The sequence below is a fragment of the Typopeltis vanoorti genome, chromosome 9, assembly GCF_054136105.1.
Source record: "Typopeltis vanoorti isolate ZY-2024b chromosome 9, IOZ_Tvanoo_1.0, whole genome shotgun sequence".
Classification (NCBI taxonomy): Eukaryota; Metazoa; Arthropoda; class Arachnida; order Uropygi; family Thelyphonidae; genus Typopeltis; species Typopeltis vanoorti.
In genome coordinates this window covers 62,772,010-62,793,347 of record NC_143557.1, presented here as the reverse complement: position 1 = coordinate 62,793,347, position 21,338 = coordinate 62,772,010, and the positions used below count along the sequence as shown (strand labels likewise).

The 21,338-nt window shown below is 35.4% G+C and overlaps 1 protein-coding gene across 3 annotated transcripts in view; it reads right to left on the bottom strand.

Moving 5' to 3' along the window:
* Positions 1 to 1,098: 1,098 nt before the first annotated feature.
* The window catches only part of imd (death domain-containing immune deficiency protein), a 33,299-nt gene continuing 13,059 nt past the window's right edge, over positions 1,099 to 21,338 (bottom strand). The window contains exons 2-5 of one of the 3 annotated variants that reach the window (XM_090397334.1): positions 20,788 to 20,919; positions 12,098 to 12,259; positions 8,608 to 8,700; positions 1,099 to 6,215 (exon numbers count right to left, since the gene is read on the bottom strand). In XM_090397334.1, coding sequence (XP_090253460.1) covers positions 5,986 to 6,215; positions 8,608 to 8,700; positions 12,098 to 12,259; positions 20,788 to 20,902 — 600 coding nt within the window. In that variant the 5' untranslated portion in view covers positions 20,903 to 20,919 and the 3' untranslated portion in view covers positions 1,099 to 5,985. The remainder of the gene's footprint in view (positions 6,216 to 8,607; positions 8,701 to 12,097; positions 12,260 to 20,787; positions 20,920 to 21,338) is intronic. The other 2 variants (XM_090397335.1, XM_090397336.1) reach the window with 2 other exon arrangements.

Below are 21,338 nucleotides of genomic sequence, written 5' to 3'. Positions count from 1 at the left end.
AACTTGTTTTTGGTAAAATATTTATAAGCTCTGTATTACTAAAACCTTGGTATTTCTAAGCCTGGCTCCCACTGATGAGACCTCAATAAAGGTCGAAACTGGTCTGGGTAGTGGCCCCTTGCCTTTAATGCATAGCATCATACATCTCAAGGAGATGTGCTTTGCATTAAGGGTAAATATTAAGTAATAAGTGATCAGAGCTTATTCCACCTTTACCACGAGTTGCCTATGACTTGCACCACGTGCGGGTCACTCAGACTTGCAATAATTGCAGGTGCAAACTTGACTTTCTTGTCTGTTCGCTTACTTGGGAAATGGATTAAAAAGGTTTAAAATAGCTTGGCATCTTTACTAAACCTATTTTTCTTTCATTTTATTTTATATACTTCTGACTTTGAAATAGTGAGGAAGGCTATAAGAAACGTGTCAGATTGCTGCTTTCTCTTTAACCTTTTTACACATGGTATTGATGTAATATATATAGGCTTTGCAATCATGTGTGTGTGAGAAAGGGGGGGGTATTTTTAAAAATATTCTGTTTAGCTTGTACAGTCTTAAAGTAGTCCTATGTCATGCTTTGAAGATTCCACCCCCCCCCCCCACACACACAACACTTGTTCTACTAATGCTTCAGTTTCTTATTCTGTTTAAGCGATAATTTTTTTTTTAGTTGGTTCTTAAACAAAATTGAATATTGGTAAGTTCTTTTTCTGATACCTTTTTATTTAGCTGCATTTTGCAAAATTATTCTGGGACTCAGGCTTGGTTGAATTTGAAATTTGGAATCCTTGCAAAAATTTCAGTCCAATATTTGTTTCATTTGGACCAAATGGTCCAAACACACACACAAAGGAGCAAAATGTGCTAAAATGATATATGTGTATATACTGCAATAATTCTGCTCTGGTTGGATGATTCAGGATGTACACAAGGTGAACATATCTGGCAACCCTCATCTTTCATAACTTGCACAGCAAATTTAATATAAGCTATCAATCAATATAGTGTTTCCATTTACACTACTGGTTTGTGTTTTTGGAAAACTTTCCTATCTTACTTTTTATGTGCATGATTATTAGTCTGAAAAAATATTTACAATGAGTGTTTTCACTGAATTGGTCTTTAATAAGTTTTCTTCATTATACATGTATAAATCTTTGATTATATAGCACAGAAATTATATAATTCTTACTTCATTTTATTTTCATTGATAAATTGGCACATAAGAGCTCCACTCCATATGGAATTTGATGTGGCCAAGCATTCAAATTGCATCCATTGAAGTTTTTTGTCATTACATTTTGCAGAATACTATGACTGTCCGCCACAATTTAGGTTTCATTATTTAAGTTTCCTATCAATAATTTTCATATAGCTGCTCAGTGTGGTCACTGATATTTCTGTCTCCTAAATTGAAACAAAGATCAGCCCATTTATATCTTGGACTAACAGCTTTTTCCTACCATTTTTGTTCACGCACCAGTACTATTAATCTTTTATTGCTAAGTTGAAGCTTTGCTTACATGTTCTGGAATACTAGTGTCTGGGTCTTTTCTAATATAATATATTACACATATCTGAATTGGTGTCTGTGTATGTACACACACACTCGGGTCTCTTTTTATGCGGTGCATAACTTCAAAACTTATGTACTGTTGTACATAACGAACAGCACATGCTGGCATAACGTGTAAGTAGTGAGTATCCATAAAGTTTAATTTTGCATGTAAGTGTTTGTCTTCATTATCGTAAGTCTAATTATTATTTCAAAGAGTTAAAAAATTTAGCCCGATGAAGAAAAAAAAAAGCACCAAAGAAAAGCAATTTCTTTGGAAATGAAAATTGCAATTTTAGATCGCTTAGCAAAAGAAGAGGGATCTATGCGATTGGTAAACATTTTAATTTAGGCGAATCTGCTATAGGAGCAATTAAAAAGAATGAAGTCTTAATAAGAAAATTTGTCATTTCTGGCACAAAACTAAGCGCTAAATTATCATCATACTCAAAAGATGCTTTATTAGAAAAAACGGAACGAGCGTTCATAATTTGGATTGAAGAATTAACTCTTCCTATATAAGTAGTTATTTAATTAAACAAAAAGCTCTACGGTTTTATGAACAGATGAAGCAATTGGAGCCATCTACTTCCGCTTCCCAGGCTGATAAGGAATTTTTGGCTAGCAAAGGATGGCCAACTGGGTTTTTAAAAAGGAATGCACTTCATAACGTAAAGATTACAGGCGAGGTTGCAGCAGCAGATGAAGAAGCAGCCAAAAATTTTCAAGAGAAGTTAGCCAAAATTATTGAAGATGGTGGATATTGTCCCGATCAAGTGTTAATGCTGATGAAACAGGAAGAAAATGCCTAGTCGAACTTGCATCGCAAAGTCTGAGAAAAAAGCAAGCGAGTTTAAAGCAAGCAAAGATTGAGTAATGTTGTTACTTTATAGCAGTGCATCAGGGGATCGAAGATTGAAACCCCTCCTAGTAAATCGATCTCTAAGACCATGCTCTCTAAAAGGCAAAGATTTAAAACAGTTGCCGTTACATTAGATGGCTAATACAAAGTGCTGTATTTACTGAATGGTTCAATAATTGCTTTGTACCAGAAGTTTGCATCTGCAATCGTTGAAATAAGTCCACAAACTTTAAATACCTGCTGGAAAGCAGCTTGGCTTGGATGTGTTGCAACCATTCAAATATCTACATTATCAGCTGAAATCATTACTGTGGCACATGAAATTGGTGGAGAAGGTTTTGATACATTTAGCCAGAATGATGCAGACAAATTGCTTGTGGATAATGCCTTAAGTGACGACGATATTATTGGATATCGTCAAAGATCCAGAAAACGATAGTGAGGCGGAAGAAAAACCTGCAAATATAATTTGAGGTCTTGAACTGTGCAATAAATTGGAAAATCATTTTCTTATTAATGACACAAATTCTGAACGAGCCTTTAACTTCCAATGTGAGCTGAAGAACTATGTTTGGATATCGCGAGCTGTATAAAAATTAATAAAATCATCATTGCAAAGTTTAATTACTGATTACATTGTCAGAAGAAGAAAAAAAAATCAGCACAGAACGAGGGTGAAGCTAATTCTGTTTGTGAAGAACCATTGCCTTTACCATACAGATCTGATGTGCTGACTATCTCTTCTGGTGATGAAAGTGATTTCGCAAATGTTGCTGGATATTGTCTAATAGCGACGATAATTCTGATGAAAAAATGTAAAAAAAAATTGTTACTTTTCAATAAAATTAAATGAATAAAGCTTTAAAACAAACTTTCAAAAAGCTCTAGATTTTAAAGTTTTATTAATTGTTGACAATGCACCAGGTCACCTGTATTTAGAGCATCCAAATGTGCAGGTAGTGTTTTTTCCACCCAATACAAGCATTTATTCAGCCATCAGATCAAGGCATAATTGCTACTTTTAAAAAATATTACATTAGCACACTTTTCAATTTATATTTTATAAACTGGAAAATGAATCATTAACAGTAGCTGACATTCAGAAATTTTCTATTTTGGACTGCTTACATTCTTAGTTTCCTGAATTTTTATGAACTTTTTTATGTGATTTTAGGTTTATTTTAATTCATTGCATTGAATCATTAACATTTTATGCAGTTTTAGAAAATTATGGAACGTATCCCTAATTTTTCAATGTAAGTTAGGTTTTTTGTGAGATTTTTATTTTATATGTGGTTTTCTGTGGAACATATGACGCATAAAAAGAGACCTGACTGTGTGTGTGTGTGTGTGTATATATATATATATATATATATTCTGGAAAAATTACAGAATAGTTCTAATGAATGAATCATATGGGAAAAGTACTTATATTAACGGAACGAATAAGAGAAGTAATGGAAGAAAATCTGGAATGTGAACAAGCAGGATTGAGATATGCGGTTTTCTGTGGAACATATGACGCATAAAAAGAGACCTGACTGTGTGTGTGTGTATGTATATATATATATATATATATATATATATATTCTGGAAAAATTACAGAATAGTTCTAATGAATGAATCACATGGGAGAAGTACTTATATTAACGGAATGAATAAGAGAAGTAATGGAAGAAAATCTGGAATGTGAACAAGCAGGATTGAGAAGAGACAGAAGTACCGTGCACCAAATATTCATGTTAATATTGTTGCAAAAGCTACAGAAAAATTGAAACGTTTGTACACTCATGCTTTGACTTTCCAAAAGTATTTGATAGTATAGATCAAAAAGTGGAATGTGCTGTACACTGCATGCAGAGGCTGCTGTGAGAAACTGGAAAATGGTTTCAGACAAGATCTATGAGACATGGAGACTCGATATCCTCAAGTATCTTTATCATACTTTTGGGAAGAACAATGGATGTCAAAGGAAAACATAAAGCGAATTTCGATTCAAGGTAAATAAACGATTTGCAGATGGTATAGTCATTATTGAAGATGAAAAGTAAAAACAACGCTGAAGTTTAGTGAATAAGGAACGTGATATGGGCAGATAATGAATATCGATAAAACAATGATATTCGGAGAAAAAAGGATGAAAAGCAAATAAAGGGCAAGAGAAAAGCTGGAAGAGGTTAGGAATTTCACATATGTAGGAAGCAACATGACGTGCAATTTAGAGTTTAAAAAGAAGATAAATCTTGATTAATAAAAGCTAAGGTAAACCTATAGGCACTGCAAGATATGGAAAAGTAAATAATATGGGTGTCAAAGGCGAAGACTAACATTGGCTTTTGAAAGTGCATGTTATGTTATAGAAAGATTCTCTGAATTAGATGGGTGCAAAAGGTAACAAATGAACTGTTATGCAAAGAAAATCTAATGCAGAAAATAATTCAAAGGAAATGAAAATTTTTAGAACATATTTGTAGAATGGGTAACAGTAGAAAGATCAAAACCTTGGTGTTTGGGTACAATGGACTGTATAAACAGAAGAGGACGGCCAAGGTGAGAGTGGATAGAAAACGAATTGGTGTGGAAAGAGTTTGCAAAATTTAAGTAACCTGGCAATGGACAGAGAAATAGTAAAGAAATGGTGAAACAAGCATTTGACCCATGTCCAATGATAAGCATACATACGATTCTGCCAATATGCTTTTTTTTCCCCTCCTTCCTCCCCTGCCAGTTGTTTAATGTTTGCTCTTTTTCTGGAAAGACTGTTTAAATCCTATCAAGGACACAACTTGCAAAAGGGAATTTCATCTGAATGAGTTTAGCTTATCTTATACAATGGCAGGACTTTTTTCCCCCACTAAAACATGTTGCAGAACATAACTAACATATCTCATTTGTATTAAGTGGGTAATTTAACGGGCAATGCACTCACAGACTTAGTTGCTTTGGCCATCATTTGAATGAAAACTGATTTTCTTCTAAACTCTTGCATCTCATGCTAGATTTATTTCAAGTCATGATGCCTTCAATCCATACCTCCTTGCTATTCTTCATTGGGGAGAGGATAACCTTGAATTTGATGCTACCAAAACACAATCCTTTCTTATTTCCCATATGAAAAAACTCGCTTCTTTCCCAGAATGGGAGAGGAAAGATTAGCAAAACAAATGTTCTCGGTGAGATTGGCAGGAAAAAGACCAAGATATAGGTGGATTGATACAGTAAAAAAGTGCCTTAAAAGATAGAAATATAAGATCTGATAATGTTGGAGTCTTGACAGGTAACAGACTGATTTGGAGGAAAATTGTAGATAGGAAGTTAGTAATGATGTAATCTTTCATGTAGTATTATCATATCCTGTACACCCCTTGAGGGTATATATCAGGAATTTGATGATGAACTCACTTCCTTTTACCCCAGTTAATCCACTTTGCTTGAGTATGCAGTAGCATAAATCTCATGTTAAATTTATTTCAAGTCAAATAGGTATAGATGCTTTGTTCTATGACAAAATTAAGCTTATGAGACTGTACTACCAATATTATACCTCTTTTAGTAAGTTTAAACAACACTATTCATCAAGACTAATATTTTGTATTTTACATGAATTGAGGTTTGCTGCTATATGTGCAAATTGAATATGACACAGAGTCTTAGCTAAATTTCCAACATTAGCGTTTTTTGGATGTTTTTGTTCCCATCGAGTAAGAAGCTGATAAGTTAGTTCCTCCAAATGACCGTGTTGGTAGTCTTGCTCATGGTTTTCAAGTTCAGCTTCAGAAAAGGCAACTTCACCATTATCTAAGAAAAGGAGAGGGGGAAAAAGCATACAGTAGGTTTTGTATGTATTCAAGATAAATCATTCTAATTCATGTAAAAAAATTGACACTATTAATAAACATAATATTCAAATACATAACTCCTGTTAACATATAGAAGAAGAAGACCTTAGTAATGCATTGTTATGAATTCTGTTGAATTTATAGGGGTAATTTTAATATAATTAAAATTACATATTGAAAAGTGCTCACTTTACAGCTATCAGCTATTCATGTACTTATATAGTACATAACTTGCTTAACAGCTTGGACTGCTCAGGTGTTAAGCAAGCTGTGTTAATACTAATTTTATGGCTAGAGTGGAAAGATGTAGCATGAGGATAATGACCAATACTTCTTGATCTATATCACTATTTTTTTTGCTTTCCAGCTTGATAAAACATGCATTCAATGACATTAGATTATATCAGAATGAGAGAACTTTACCTTCTGTTTTAATGAATTTTGCCATTATGGCTAAATTCATTAAATAGAAATAAAATGGTTTACAAGCTTTTGCACTAAGTGCCTCCATATTTTTGAAAAATTTGAGATTAATTCTTGGCATCACAAGAATCTTGGAATCTTTATGCAGACTTTTTAATGGAAGGTGAGTTAGCTACTAGAGAAAACATGATTAAAAGACAAATATACTATTGGGGGGGGGTAATGTAGGTAGTGGATTTACTAATGTAGACACTTGGTTGTGTGGTATAATGTGCTCCCACAATGAGTCTTTAGTGAGGAGGTAGCTGATCTTTGGTAGAGTGGATAAGGGTAGCAAGTTTCCAATGGGGCTTAAAAGCTCTGTAGAAATGGTATTATTTATTTTTTATTTTATTTTTTTTTTAATTGTATAATTGTATTTAATTCTGTAAGCACTGGCCATTGAAAAGGAAGGTATTGCGTATGTGGTTGAATTTTGTTGAGAGGTTCCACTGGAACAAAGATTATAGAAACAAAGAAAATTTCATGGACAGCCTGCTGAGCTGTGTATGCAAAGCAACAATAGTATTATCTTAGGTAAGTTATCGTCTGACGATCATCATCAGACATTAGCTTACATATCGTTCATTTTATTTTTTAGTAGGGCTTTTTTTTTTTTTTTTCCCAAGGTCCCACGACACTTATCCTTGGTGATACCAGTTTTTACCAGGTCTCACCCAGTTTTTTTTTTAAACTCAAAATATCTTTATCACTATAAAAAATGGGATCATAAATTTTGTACTGACTCAGAATCTGTGTGTGTGTGTGTGAAGGGGGGGAGATTATGCTTCCATTGTTGCATTTGGATTCTGACTCATTGTGAGGAAGTGATGGACTCAAATGACTATATTTAATTATGCCTTTCAGAAATTAGGAAGGCTGTAGTACCTAAACAAATTTTCTGGTAACCTTAGATTTCAGCCTTCAAGAAAGTTCTTGGGTAGTTTGAATCTCATCCACTTTTCACTGATGTTCATCATTTGTTATGTGAGATGATATCTACCTCATCTAGTAGATCTTTTTTAATGTGTATTTGTCTGTTTCTTTTTAATATTTTACTAATCTATCTTCTGACATAACTCGCATGTTCTGCATCATGCATATTAAGGAGTTTTCGATGAATTTTCAGGGCTTTTCTTCTGACCGGAATAGGAAATGAATATCTTTTGCTGCAAGTAGATCATTTGAGATGGCCATTGTTAAAAAAACCTAAACCAAAATATTAACCCTTTCTGCCCTAGTGATTCCAATTGGAATCACTAGGGCAGAAAGCTTTCGTAGCCCATATTATATATGGCGAATGATTCCAATTGGTATCGTACATCATAGTTCCATTTCTTTAATATAATAACAGGTATGTATTATACGTATATATCTTACCAATATGACTTAGTAGAATAATATGCATATATTGGATTATACAGTATAAGCTCAGAAGTTGAATATTTGCTACCAGAATATAATGATTCCATATGGAATCAGTCGGTCAGAATTCCTATCCTGAAATGTATTTTTCATCAAAATACTTGATACTCTTGCTTTTTTTAGAGACAAAATAAATAGAAAGAAAAATTTTTTTCACTTGGGAAAAAATATTCAGGTCAGAAAGGGTTAATAATGGTTTATAGAAAAAATAGCTCAAAAATTTTGTAATAAAAGAATTGAGAATGCAAGATTTATTTCAGATTTTATAAGGCAACAGGCATTATGTTTCAGCCTACCCTTATAGATATAGATGGAGAAGATATTTTACATGCGAATTATCTATTTGCCATCCCTATTTTAAATGTAATAGTTTATATTTCAATGCTAAACTAACATTTAAAATAGGGGTGGCAAATAGATAATTCGCATGTAAATGTGATTTTTCCCATTATTTTTTTACTAACCTGGTGGCAAATGGCGAGCCATGTTTTTCCATTTATCTCCTATGCTTTTTCCTACAAATTCCTTTATATTTCTATCTAGTTCTTTTTTTGAATCTAGAGAAAAGGAGAAACAAAAAGCGATTGAACACACTATACTAACATTTGTAACACAAAAAAAAAAAGAATTGAACCTTCGAGAAAGATCCTTGACACTCTTGATGAATACCATCATCATTCTCTAATTTACTGATTATAGTTGTCAATTGCAACAAATGTGATCATCGTGTTAGAATTAAAATTCTTAAAAACTGAACTTAACACTTACCTAGATGCTAATGAAAATGGAATAACATTGAAAAGTGTGCCCTGAATCTGTCTTTATATTAAAAGATTAAAAGAAATGTGCACACTTTAATCATTCCTCTCTGGACCTTTGCAAAATTCCATCCTTTAAAAACTCTTCAAAACCTCTTTATCCCTTTCACCAAATCTGCAAGCAGTAATCCATATTCAGCTTCCTCAAGGCCTTGTACAGTCGAATTTAATGTTTTTATTTCTATATGAGACATATGCTGGAGAAGGATTTGTACTAAATTAATGAAAGAAAACATTTTACACAGAGTAAGTTGACAGTATAGAACAAGAGGAGATTCAAGGAACTTATAATTATGAGCAAGTTGGCACTGAAATGATCAGATGTTTTATGGCAAGAGTGGTTAGTAAGTGAAATGTGTTTCATAGGATGCGAGTATGAACAAATGTTACTGCACCTTAAAATTTATCTTTATCATATCTTCACAACAAAATGTAATAATTTGCTAAATGTAAATAAATAAAATATTTATTTTCATTAAAAATTAATGAAAAGAAAGAATGAGGAAGGAGAGAAGAGTTATCATAATAAAGTTTAAAGACCATTCTAAATATACGAACTAGCTTATAATTTGTGCTTTTGAAATGAAGGAATACTACTAAACTAAATATATAGATATTGTCAAAAGAGGAAGCAGTGTATTAAAATAGAGGTAAAGAGCATTTAATTGGAATGGAGGAATATACTAGTTCTATAATCTGCTACTTTCGGAATGGAGAGGTAATGTCAAAATGAACAACTAGATCAAAGATCATTTGTTTCATATATATTTCCTTAACACACACACGAGACAAGTTGGTGTTCCATTTAATCCCACTTCAGTATTTACATTAAGATTTTGAAAAGCTTGCAATACCTTGACTTATAGAGAATTTATTATTATTCAGGCTTCCATGCAGTCAAAAGACTCACCGTAGGAGGTCTTTTCTAGAAAACACAGTCTGTCATACTACTCATTGGCCGTTTGTGCTCTCACCACTATCAGGCAATGCATTCCATGGTTCAACCACCCTCCATGCAAAGAAACAACTCCTCACCCTCTTGCTCACAGCTTCCTTTTGCAACTTCCAGGGTTGGCCCCCTGGTCCTCGCTCCTTCCTCTGTACCACCAGGCGAAAGAACTCCCCAGTGTCAACCCTGTAACTACCTCTCCACAGTTTAAAAGCCTCAATCATGTCACCTCACTTCTATCTACCAAACTGCAGTCCACATTCCCTCATAACTAACCCTATACAGGCCTGAAACCATCTTTGTTATCTGCCTCTGTACCCTTTCCAGAGTTAATTTATCCCCTTCAACTCCTGTGGAAAAATTTGAAAACGATAGTCCAAGTGTGGTCCGATCAGGGCTTTATACGATGGAATGACAACCCTTTTATCTATGCAGGTCAGCGTCCTTCTCAGTATTGCGGCAATCCTCTGGGTTATCTTTACCATCTTTATAATATGTTCCCTGAATTTCAGGTTTCTATCAATCATCACCCCCCCAGATCCCTTGTCTCCCCTACTTCCTCCAACAGAGTATGCAGAATCCCATCGATATATCCCAAACTTCAAGACTTTACATTTCGCTGCATTAAGCTGACACCCTAAAAAACACTAAATTAGCTGTATACAAGACAGTGTTCAAACCAATTTTAACTTATGGATATGGATCTGAGAGCTGGGTCATGACCAAAGACTAGAGACCGCAGATATGAGAGTCCTGAGAAAGATTAGGGGCATGAACAGATGGCATCAATGGCAATATCATATTAAAAATGAGGATACTAGGAAAGAAATCAACATTATCAGCATCCAGGAATGCATTAGCAGAGCTAATTTCAGGTGGTATGGTCACTTAAACAGAATGGGAGAGGAAAGATTAGTAAAACAAGTGTTCTCTGCCAGGTTGGCAGGAAAAAGACCCAGAGGAAGACCAAGATATAGGTGGATTGATACAGTACAAAGTGCCTTAGAAGACAAATATAAGATCTGATAATATTGGAGTCTTGACAGGTAACAGACTGATTTGGAGGAAAATTGTAGATAGGAAGTTAGTAATGATGTAATTTTTTCATGTAGTACTATCATATCCTGTACACCCCTTATATAAAGGATGTATATCAGGAATTTGATGATGATGAAACTGACCCCCCCCCCCAAAAAAAAAAATTCATTTCATTTGCCCATCTGTCCAGTTTACTCAAATTCTCTTGAAGGGTTGCCACATCTGCACTATTACTAATAACCTTTCCCAGCTTCACATTATCTGCAAACTGAATATCCCCTTGCAATCCACTGACAATGGCATTGATATAAAGGTTAAACAATACAGGTCCCAGTACTGAGCCCTGCGGAACCACACTTGTTACTTTCTGCCTGCTTGATATTGCCCACCATATACAACTCTCTGATACCTATCAGATAGCCAATCCTGAATCCACTTAACTAACCTGACATCTAAACCCATGTGCTGCAACTTAAATATCAGCTTATCCTGTGGCACCCTGTCAAATGCCTTTGCAAAATCCAAAAAAATGGCAGAATATGCCTTTCCCTCATCAACTGCTCTTGTCACGTTATTATAAAAGGCAGTGTCCGTGTAGTTAGCCTAGTGGCTTTGCGCTTTGCAACCATATGCCTGGGCAAGGAGTATCCTAGGTTTGATTCCCATCGACGATGTGAGGCGCTTAAGGATCTTCCTAAGCCATAGCCAAGTTAGCCGGTCTTGGGCGTGGACAGCAGGGTTTCCGCAGTTTATCTGGGGTTTTTTCATCCCGCAAGCAGGCAAGCCGGCCCGTGGACACACACATGGATTACAGTCAGGAATACTGACCCAGCCATAGGCCTGATTCGTCAGCTATGCCAGTTCCGGAGCCCGGATAAAATTTGGGGGGACTGAGATGGTGCCGTACATTCCCATAAAGGGAACTCACGGCTGTACCATCACACGGTAATTAATTATAAAAGGCAAGCATATACTATACTAAAGCAAGATCTTCCCTTAACAAATCCATGTTGACTCTCACAGATAACATTACTCTCATCTGCTCAACGCTGTATATGGTCCCTTACTAATTTCTCCAAGATCTTAACAAAGAATTTATATAGAAAAATAAAAGTTTAAACACATACAGAAAGCATTTTCATTACTTACTTAAAATATCATCAGAAACAGCAATGTCCTCATTTGTATTTTGGCATTTTACTTTCCCTTTATATTGTTCAGAGTTTTTGGAAACATCTCCTTTAAAGTTTTGTGTTATGTAATTTGCAGGTCCTATGTGAATACCAGAGCAGGAATGAAATGTAATAATGTCTGAAAGAATATCAGTAAATTAATTTCAGTACTAAACTATAAATCAAAATAATTAACTAAAGAAACACATTTGAGTAATTTTAATATAATATATATATATATATATATAAAAATGCATTGACTTAATGAACATTTGAAGAACACTGCATTGTCATTCACAAGTGGATAACTTGATATAATTAACTAGAAAATTAAATTCAGGTTATAATTATTATAACCAGAATTATTATTATACATGCACCTCCATGGAGTCTGTAGATTCATCATGGGAGGTCCACTTAAAAAAAAAACATTAATCAACAATTATTAATACCTATAGAGCCTGTGTAGCTCAGTGGATGTGGCGTTTGCCAACCACGGCGCTTGGCCGCACGAAGGAAGTCTTGGTTTCGAGTCTAGTCGGCGACTAGAGGAAATTTTTCTAAGCCTTTTTTCGACCGGTTCCCGAGTTAGTCGATCTCTGGCACGGGCAAGCAGGTTTTTCCTCCCGGAAACTCAGGTTTTTCGTCCTGTAAACTCAAGAAAATCGACCGTAGAACCCACATTATTTCAGACATTAAATATATTGTGTTAGGGTTAGGGACCACGAGATGGCGGCACATTTGAGCCGTCTCTCTTCACTGCGTACCGCTTAATTAGTGATAGCTTTGGGCCATCTGTCTCTGATTGGGTACCAGTGGAGATTGAACTGCCCACTCAGTCTCCAAAAGTTAGATAGGGCTAAATGGCCTCGCCTACTCCCCGTATACGGGAATAAAAAGGCGTTAGCTGATTTTTTTTTTATTTATTAATACCTGTACAATATTTGTCATATTTTGCCTTGAAATCTTTCACCAACAAGGCACACACACAATTGACTGGCAGTCTGTTTCACTCATTCACCAAGCAGAAAATCTAGTCCTTATTCTCTTTCTAACCATACTCTTATTTAATTTCCATGGATGACCTTTAGTTTTCCTCACAATATTCATGTACTGAAATATTTTGTCCATTTTTTAATCCCACCAAAGCAACTTATAGGTCTCTATCATAACTCTCTCCCTTTATCCACTGATCAACCAGCTTCTGTAACCCACAAAGCTTCACTCTCTCTCCTTATATGGGATATCACACAGTCCTGCCACCATCTTAGCTCTGCTCCACATCTCCAAGAAATCCAGGTGACCCGATCAGTGTGCAATAATCCAGATGCAGCATAAAGTGGAATAATATCCTTATCTCTGCATGTCAGGGTGTTCTTCAATAACCAGGTAATCCTGTGAACTGTTTTAGCCACTTTTGCAATATGCCCTCTGAATTTTAACTCCCTATCCACCAATATCCTCAAATCCCTGAGTTCATCAAGTTCCTGGAGTACAGTCCGATCAATATGGTAATCTTTTCACTCCAAAATAAATCCTTAGACTCATCAAGGGGAGGCCCTAAACATCATGTCAAGAACTAACCAACATTTATGGCAATCAAGTGAATCTGACACTGCTCATTGAGCAGTGTCGCTACAGATAAATTGTATGCTTGCGCGCATTATTTCTGTGAGATATGAAACTTTTATTATTGGTCTGGATGGGTTAAATATTTTTGGTAAATCTTATTTTATGCTGTTAAAATAACATAATTATTTATTTATTTATTATAAATATAAATATAAATACAAGGCTGAATTATGACGTGCCACTTGAATATTATGAAAAGAATTATATTTTCTCAATTATCGTTACACAAAACAAATGCATTGTGATCTAACATAGTGTCGGAATGTCGAAACTGCCACTGCTCAACGAGCAGTGTCACTACAGATATATTGTATGCTTGTGCACATTATTTCTGTGTACGAAACTTTTATTATTGGTCTGTGTTCATAGTGAGGGTGAAATATTTTTAATAAAGCAGTTTTTGTAATATGTAAATTTACTTATTAATAAATTGGTTACTAATTAGGAAAAAATGAATTATTTTTTCTTATTTTGCATATGCAGCACCCCCACTTAAAATTTTCACTGGCCGCCACTGATATCAAGGCAATTTATGTGAAGTAATTAGCCTCTATATACAAGTAGCCCAGATGTAAAGTTACTTCACGCACAAACCTTGTTTGCTTACACTTAGATAAAGGGTGAAACCAAGAATATAATTTCTTGGCATGTATAATTACTTTAACTTACGTATCAGGATTCTATGCGGCATGCTATCAAATGGCTTTGCAACATCTAACAGTATGATTGTATAGCCATTACCTTTATGCAACTCAGCTGTCACCCTATTGCAGAAAGTGAGTAAGTTACTGAAGCACGACCTACCCTTTACAAAGCCGTGCTGTCTCCGTACAATATTCCATTCCTATCCACCCATTCCTGAATTTTGTCTTTAACCAACTTCTCCAATGCTTTGACCACCACCCCTGAAATGCTAACTGGTCTATGATTAGCTACATTGGTCTTGGAATCTCCTTTATAAAAATAGAACTATTTTTACTTCCTTCCATTCCCTTTGGACTCTACCTAAGCTGAGACAGAGATCAACCAATTTATTCATAGGGACTACCAATTCCCTAACATGTTCTTGTAATCCACGAGCTGATATCCTGTTCAAATCTACAGTCATGTTGACATTCAGAGTCTGTAATGTTCTATGTATCTCGACTTCCTCTATCCTTACTTCCACATTAATCTCTGTCATATCTATTACCATAATATTATCACTATTGTCTGCATTCTTCAAACCATTCTACTGTGGTCCTTCTTTCTTTTGCTTACCACATACATATTGAAAGAACTCTTTTAGATTACTCTTGGCTTGTTCAGCTAATCTCTCATACTCAGATTTTGCCTTTCTTACCATACTAGTCACTTTCCTGATCCGTACTTTATACTGCTCAGGGGCTTGCTAATCATCTATGAGTCTCTTCCACATGCTTCTCTTTCTAATTCTGTAACTCATCTATTTAAGTCCTAGTTTATTAATTCTTGGTATGCAGTTAAGCTATCTTTTCCTTCCAACATTCCTTTACCACTTCCCATACACTACTAGTCCACACGGTTAGCCTAGTGGCTGTGCGCTTCGCAACCATATGCCTGGGGAAGGAGTGTCCTAGGTTCGATTCCTGTCAGAGACATGAGGAGCTCAAGGATCTTCCTCAGCCATAGCCAAGTTAGCCGGTCTTGGGCAGTATGGTCCCCCCCCCCCAGTTTAGCTGGATTTTTTCATCCTGCAAGCAGGCAAACCAGCCCTATAAACACACATGGACTACAGTCATGAATACCTCCAATAGGGATGCAGCAGAGGAGTGGCATGCCAGCTGCATTATTTTGCTGTGACTCCTTATTAGGAGGAGACCCAACCCGTCTGAATCAGATGGACGGGAGAGATAGATAGATAGATACCCTGCTAACATCTTTTCCATGAAGTATATCCTCTGTGGTACTGCTCAGAGCAATTTTCTAAGTTTCTCATAGTTCCCAGCTTTGTAACATCAAATCCTTCTTTACTGAAAATTCCAGATGCATAGCCACCTTCCACATCGAACTGAATGACGCTCTCACCAATTGGCAGCAATATATTCATCTTAGTTATAAACAGTCTCAGATGTAATCACAAGGTTCAGCACTCATGATCCCCGTGTACCTTCCATTATATGCTATCTTAGATAATTATTGCTATGTGAAGCTGCACAAATTCCATTTTTCTTCTGCCCATACGACCTTTTTTCCTTCTATATCTCCATAATTAAAGTCATCTATAATAATTACCCATTCTCTACTTATTGAATTTATTTGCTGATACACATTTCCCACATCATCCTTTGCATTCCCTGGACCTATAGCAGCAACCAACTAAATATGGGGGTGGTCTGAAAAGTTCTCGGCCTCAACCATAGATGGCAACACTATCGGCACAATTTTTTTTTCTAAGTTGGTACATCTGTCATAAGCATCCATGTGAAACTGCAAGTCATTTCATCAGGTAGTTTGTTTTATACAGCTGCCTGAAGCAAAAGTTTTGTCTATATCCCTTGAAAGGGATAAAATTGAGTATCGTGTGGTTATAAAATTCTTTATAAAAGAAGGTTTAATGTCAAAAGAAATTCATTCAAAGTTTATGGGCACTCTTCTCCTTCATTTTCGACAATTAAGAAATGAGCAGCCGAATTTAAACATGGCCATACCATACTTGAAGATAATCCACGTGAAGGACGTCCAAAAAGTATAACAATGCCAGAAATCATTGATCAAGTGCATGATTTGACCACCACTCCTGAAATACTAACTGGTCTATGATTAGCTATATTGGTCTTGGAATCACCTCTATGCAATAGAACTATTTTTACCTCCTTCCATTCCCTTTGGACTCTACCCGAGCTGAGACAGAGATCAATCAATCTAGTCATAGGGACTAACAATTCCCTAACACATTCTTGTAATCCATGGGCTGATATCCCATTCAAATCAAAAATGCACGCATAAAAATATGAACAGTGCTTGATGTTTCAACAAAAATAAAACTGATTTTGTGCGTCAATTTATTACTATGGATGAGACTTGGATTCACCATTACGCACTAGAATCCAAACAGTGGACAGAAGCCGGTTGTTCAGTGCTAAAGAAGAGAAAAGTCAGTTCCATCAGCAGGAAAGGTCATGGCATCGGTGTTTTGGGATGCTAAAGGCATTTTGTTTATTAATTATTTTGAAAAGGGTAATTTCAATAAACAGAGAATGTTATTCCGATCTTTTAACCAGACTAGACAAAAAAAATCATCTTTCATGAGGGCAATGCACCTGCAAACAGAGGTGTTTTGGCAATGGGAAAATTAAGGGATCTGCACTATGAATTGTTGAAACATCCACCCTATTCCCCAGATTTGGTTTCCTCTGACTTCTATCTCTTCCCAAAACTAAAACGCTTCCTCGCTGGTCAGCATTTTTCTTCTAATCAAGTGGTAATTGCAGCTGTAGAGGGGTATTTTACAGATCTTACTGAGAACCATTACAGGGACAGAATAATAGTGTTGGAATAAATGTATTAGTCTTAAAGGAGATTATGTTGAAAAATAAAAATAATTTTGAAATTATTTTATAAATTTGAAATTTTTTCATTATTATGCCGAGATATTTTCAGACCACCCTCATACTTTGTCAAGTTAGTTTCTATCTCACATGAGACAGACTCAAAAGCACTGTTTTCTATTTTACTGATTTCCTGTTGTGTTAGCACTCCCTTTAAGCTGCAACTCATCTGATATCATTAGTAATACCTCCCCCATCCTATTAGCTCTATCTGCCCTAAAAATACTATAACCAATACTTTTTATACCCATAATTACATCATCTTTAATCAGCTACGACTCATTAATACCAGAGGCACAGCTAGAGGGGGGGGGGGCACTGTGAACATTTTTGAACTTTTGCAGTTAATTCCAAAATAGTCTCGAGAACTCATTTCCAAATATTGTAATACTACTGTGAATTTCCTCACAATTGCTTTAAGTGTTACTAGTTGTGAGAGGAGTTTTTCTAAAAAAAATTGATTAAGAATTACTAACACTACTATGAAATAGACTTTGGCAATGTCATCGACGATTTTGCTAACAGAGAAGCAAGAAAAATAACATTTAAAAATGTTGAAATTAAGGTTTTACTTAAAAAATAAACATAGTGTTTTAATTTATTTCCTATACGTTGTTTTGACTTTTTGTAGTATTTTTTGGCGTGTATTGAGAGGGGTGGCAAACTCATGGACCTCCCCGGGCGACAAACTCAGGGACCGCCCTGGGTGGCGAAAGGTCTAGCTACACCACTGATTAATACCAATGACTTTCGGCCAATAGGAACTAAACTAATAACTTCTCCTTCTTGTTTCTAATACTTCTGGCACTAGTACACATAAATTATATAAATCTCATTGGTCCATAATTAAACTTATGCCATGTACCCACAATCCCATTCTTATTTACTGTCTCAGAGAACAATCATACACCCATTTGCTTTATCAGTATTTGCATGTACCCTCACTAATAAGTGCTCATATCAAATTTTGGTTCAATGCCTTTTTTATTGGAAGAAGTGAAAATGAAGTGTGAGAGAGCAAAGATTGTAAATTTATTACCATTTGGTCAGAAAAATTAAAACCATGATAACAAATGACTCAGTGTGTAGGTTCTGTAGGCATGTGTTTAAATGGATTTGGAGTTGGGTTTTGGAGAAACTGCTATTTATTATTATTATTATTATATAACACCTCCAGGGAGTCCAAAGACTCATCAAGGGAGGGCACCTGTTCTATAACTCTCTGTATCCACCAACCGCAACTACCTTCATCATCTACACCAAATGCCATCTACTGCTGAGCACCACCACTAGTATTTTCACACCAACATCCATGCCCATGGTGGGATTCGAACCCACAGCCTTTTGGCTGGAGAGCGGATACACTAACCACTCAGCCAACCAGGCCAGCTATAACTGTTGATTCCAAAGACATAGAGAGAGAGAAACAATTGATGTGCAGCAGGATAAACTAGGGCAACTAAGGTGAAAACAGTTGAGCATGTGTGCAGGCATCTTTGAAGTGGATGAGTGTGCTTAAGAAATTATTATTATTTTCCTGACCCCCATGGAGTCACAAGACTCATTGCAGGAGGTCAACACTAGTTAAGCACAAAGTCTATCACACCACTCCTTAAAATTTCCACAGTGTGTATGTTCACCACTCTCTCAGGCAATACATTCCATGTTTCTACCATTTTCCATGCAAAAAACTTACTTCTAACCTTTTTATTCACATCCTCCTTTTGCAAGTTCCTTTCCTTAATTCTACCACATGAAAAATCTCCTCAGTGTTAATACAATAATAACCCTTCAGCAGATGTCTCGATCATATCTCCCCTTTGCTTTCTACCCACCAAACTCTGCAGTCTGCATGCCCTCAGTCTATCCTCATAATCTATGTTGTACAGTCCTAACATCATTTTTGTTATAAGTCTGCATCCTCTCCAAGATTACTTCATCCCCTTCACCTCATGCCAGATCTGAGCACAGAAATCCAGATGTGGTCTGATCAAAGCTTTATACCATGGGACAGCATACTTTTATCTCTTGTGGCCAATGTTCTCCTCAGCATTTCTGCAATTCTCTGGATGTCTTCCTAACCTTTGGAACTTTAAATCTCTATCCACAATCACCCCAAGTTCCCTTGCTTCCTGCACTTCTTCCAGTATAACTCCACCAAGTGAGTATGGAGCATTCCCTCTGTGGATCCCAAATTTTAAAACCTTACATTTAGTTGCATTAAACTGAAATCTCGATGCCTTTGGCCACTCTACCAGCTTATTTAAATCCTCTTGAAAAGCCAAAACATTACTATTATTGATAACCCTCCCAAGCTTCATATCATCTGCAAACAATGAACATCTCTCTGTAGTCCTGTGACAATAATATATATTGACATGAAGATTGAATAGCAATGGTCCCAGGACTCCCAGTGGAACTCCACTTGTAACCTTCCTACTCCCTAATACTTCAATGCAGCTCAGCTTCAATTTTTGGATCACCCTGTATTAGAGTATATTTGTTGATGTAAGATAGATTTATACATTTAAACATATCCAAACCAAATTCATTCATTTTCAAACTATGCTACACATCTTAGTTACAAAACTACAAAACATTCTCCAAGCAAAAAATCTAGTCTTTGTATCATTTCAAACAATAATCCAAAACTTTTGTATTATTACTGATAGATTCATTATAAAATATTCAAAAAACCTACACAAATTGTGCATATTTATAAGAAACAAATCTTTATATGACAGAATTTTGGGACTGCAGATTTGTATTCAGTACCTTGAAATTAATTTCATATACAAAAAAAAAAGTTTTGATTTGTTGGCCAGTGTAATGAGCACACTAAGTGAGATATTTTATTATTATCCTTGCATCTTCAGAGAGTCCAAAAGCTCATCACATGATGCACATTAACCATCATTCACACAATACCTATCATATCGCTTCTTAAACTCCACTTGCAATGCATTTGCACGCAGCTACTTCTGGCAACCCATTTGGCTTATTCACCATTCTCCAAGCAAAAAATCTAGTCTTTGTATCATTTCTAACCATATTCTTGCTCAACTTTCATTCCATCCTTATGGGAAACATTCTAGAGAACTTCCTTATCCCTGCTTGTTCCGTATAAGTGGTCCTTTGTACTGAAATGCATCTAAACATTGCCAATACCTTAACTATTACTCCTGAGATAATGACCAATCTATAGTTTAATATACTCGTACATACATTTTGCAGTCCTCTCTATGTAAAGAAAGGAAGAAATATTGCCTTCTTCCCTTCTGATTTTCTTTAGAATCGTGATTTAAAAGCAGTGTGTAATAAATAGTTAACCTTTTATTAGTATACACAATATATATATATATATATATATATATATATATATATATATATATATATATATATATATATATATATATAATTCTACTAAAGAAATGAACAGATTAAAAATACATAATATTTAAATTACTGATATTATCAGAAGCCACTGAGGAATTATCTTGAGACTGCCTTTGATTGCTATCATTCCCAGTTTTATTCTGTCGAGAGGTATCAGAAGAATAGTGGTACTTTTTAGCGTCCATTTTTTACTAATGCATGCCTGTGGAATAAATCAAATTAAAAATAACTTTAATGTTAATTAAATACTCGAGATTCTTTCACAAGTAAAATACAATCCAGTTAGAAGTTGATCATAAACTTTTTTCCCTGCTTTTGTTCAATCACTGAATATGAATAAAACAATATTTCTTTTTGAGGTGTGCAAATACAAAATCCACATTGTTATGATTAACAATACCATAATCTCTGTGGAGTATATGCACTCCTTCAGGAAGTTGCAGTTTAAGTATAATATCTAGAACCATGCTTGTGGAGTGGTTACAAGATGGTTCTGGACAGATGTTTCCAATTATAGACCAGTCAGTATATCTTACAGTTGTGGTCAAGGTATACTGGAGAGATCAATTAGGAATAGAATACAGGATTAGACTGATGGATATAACATCCACTATGATGGAC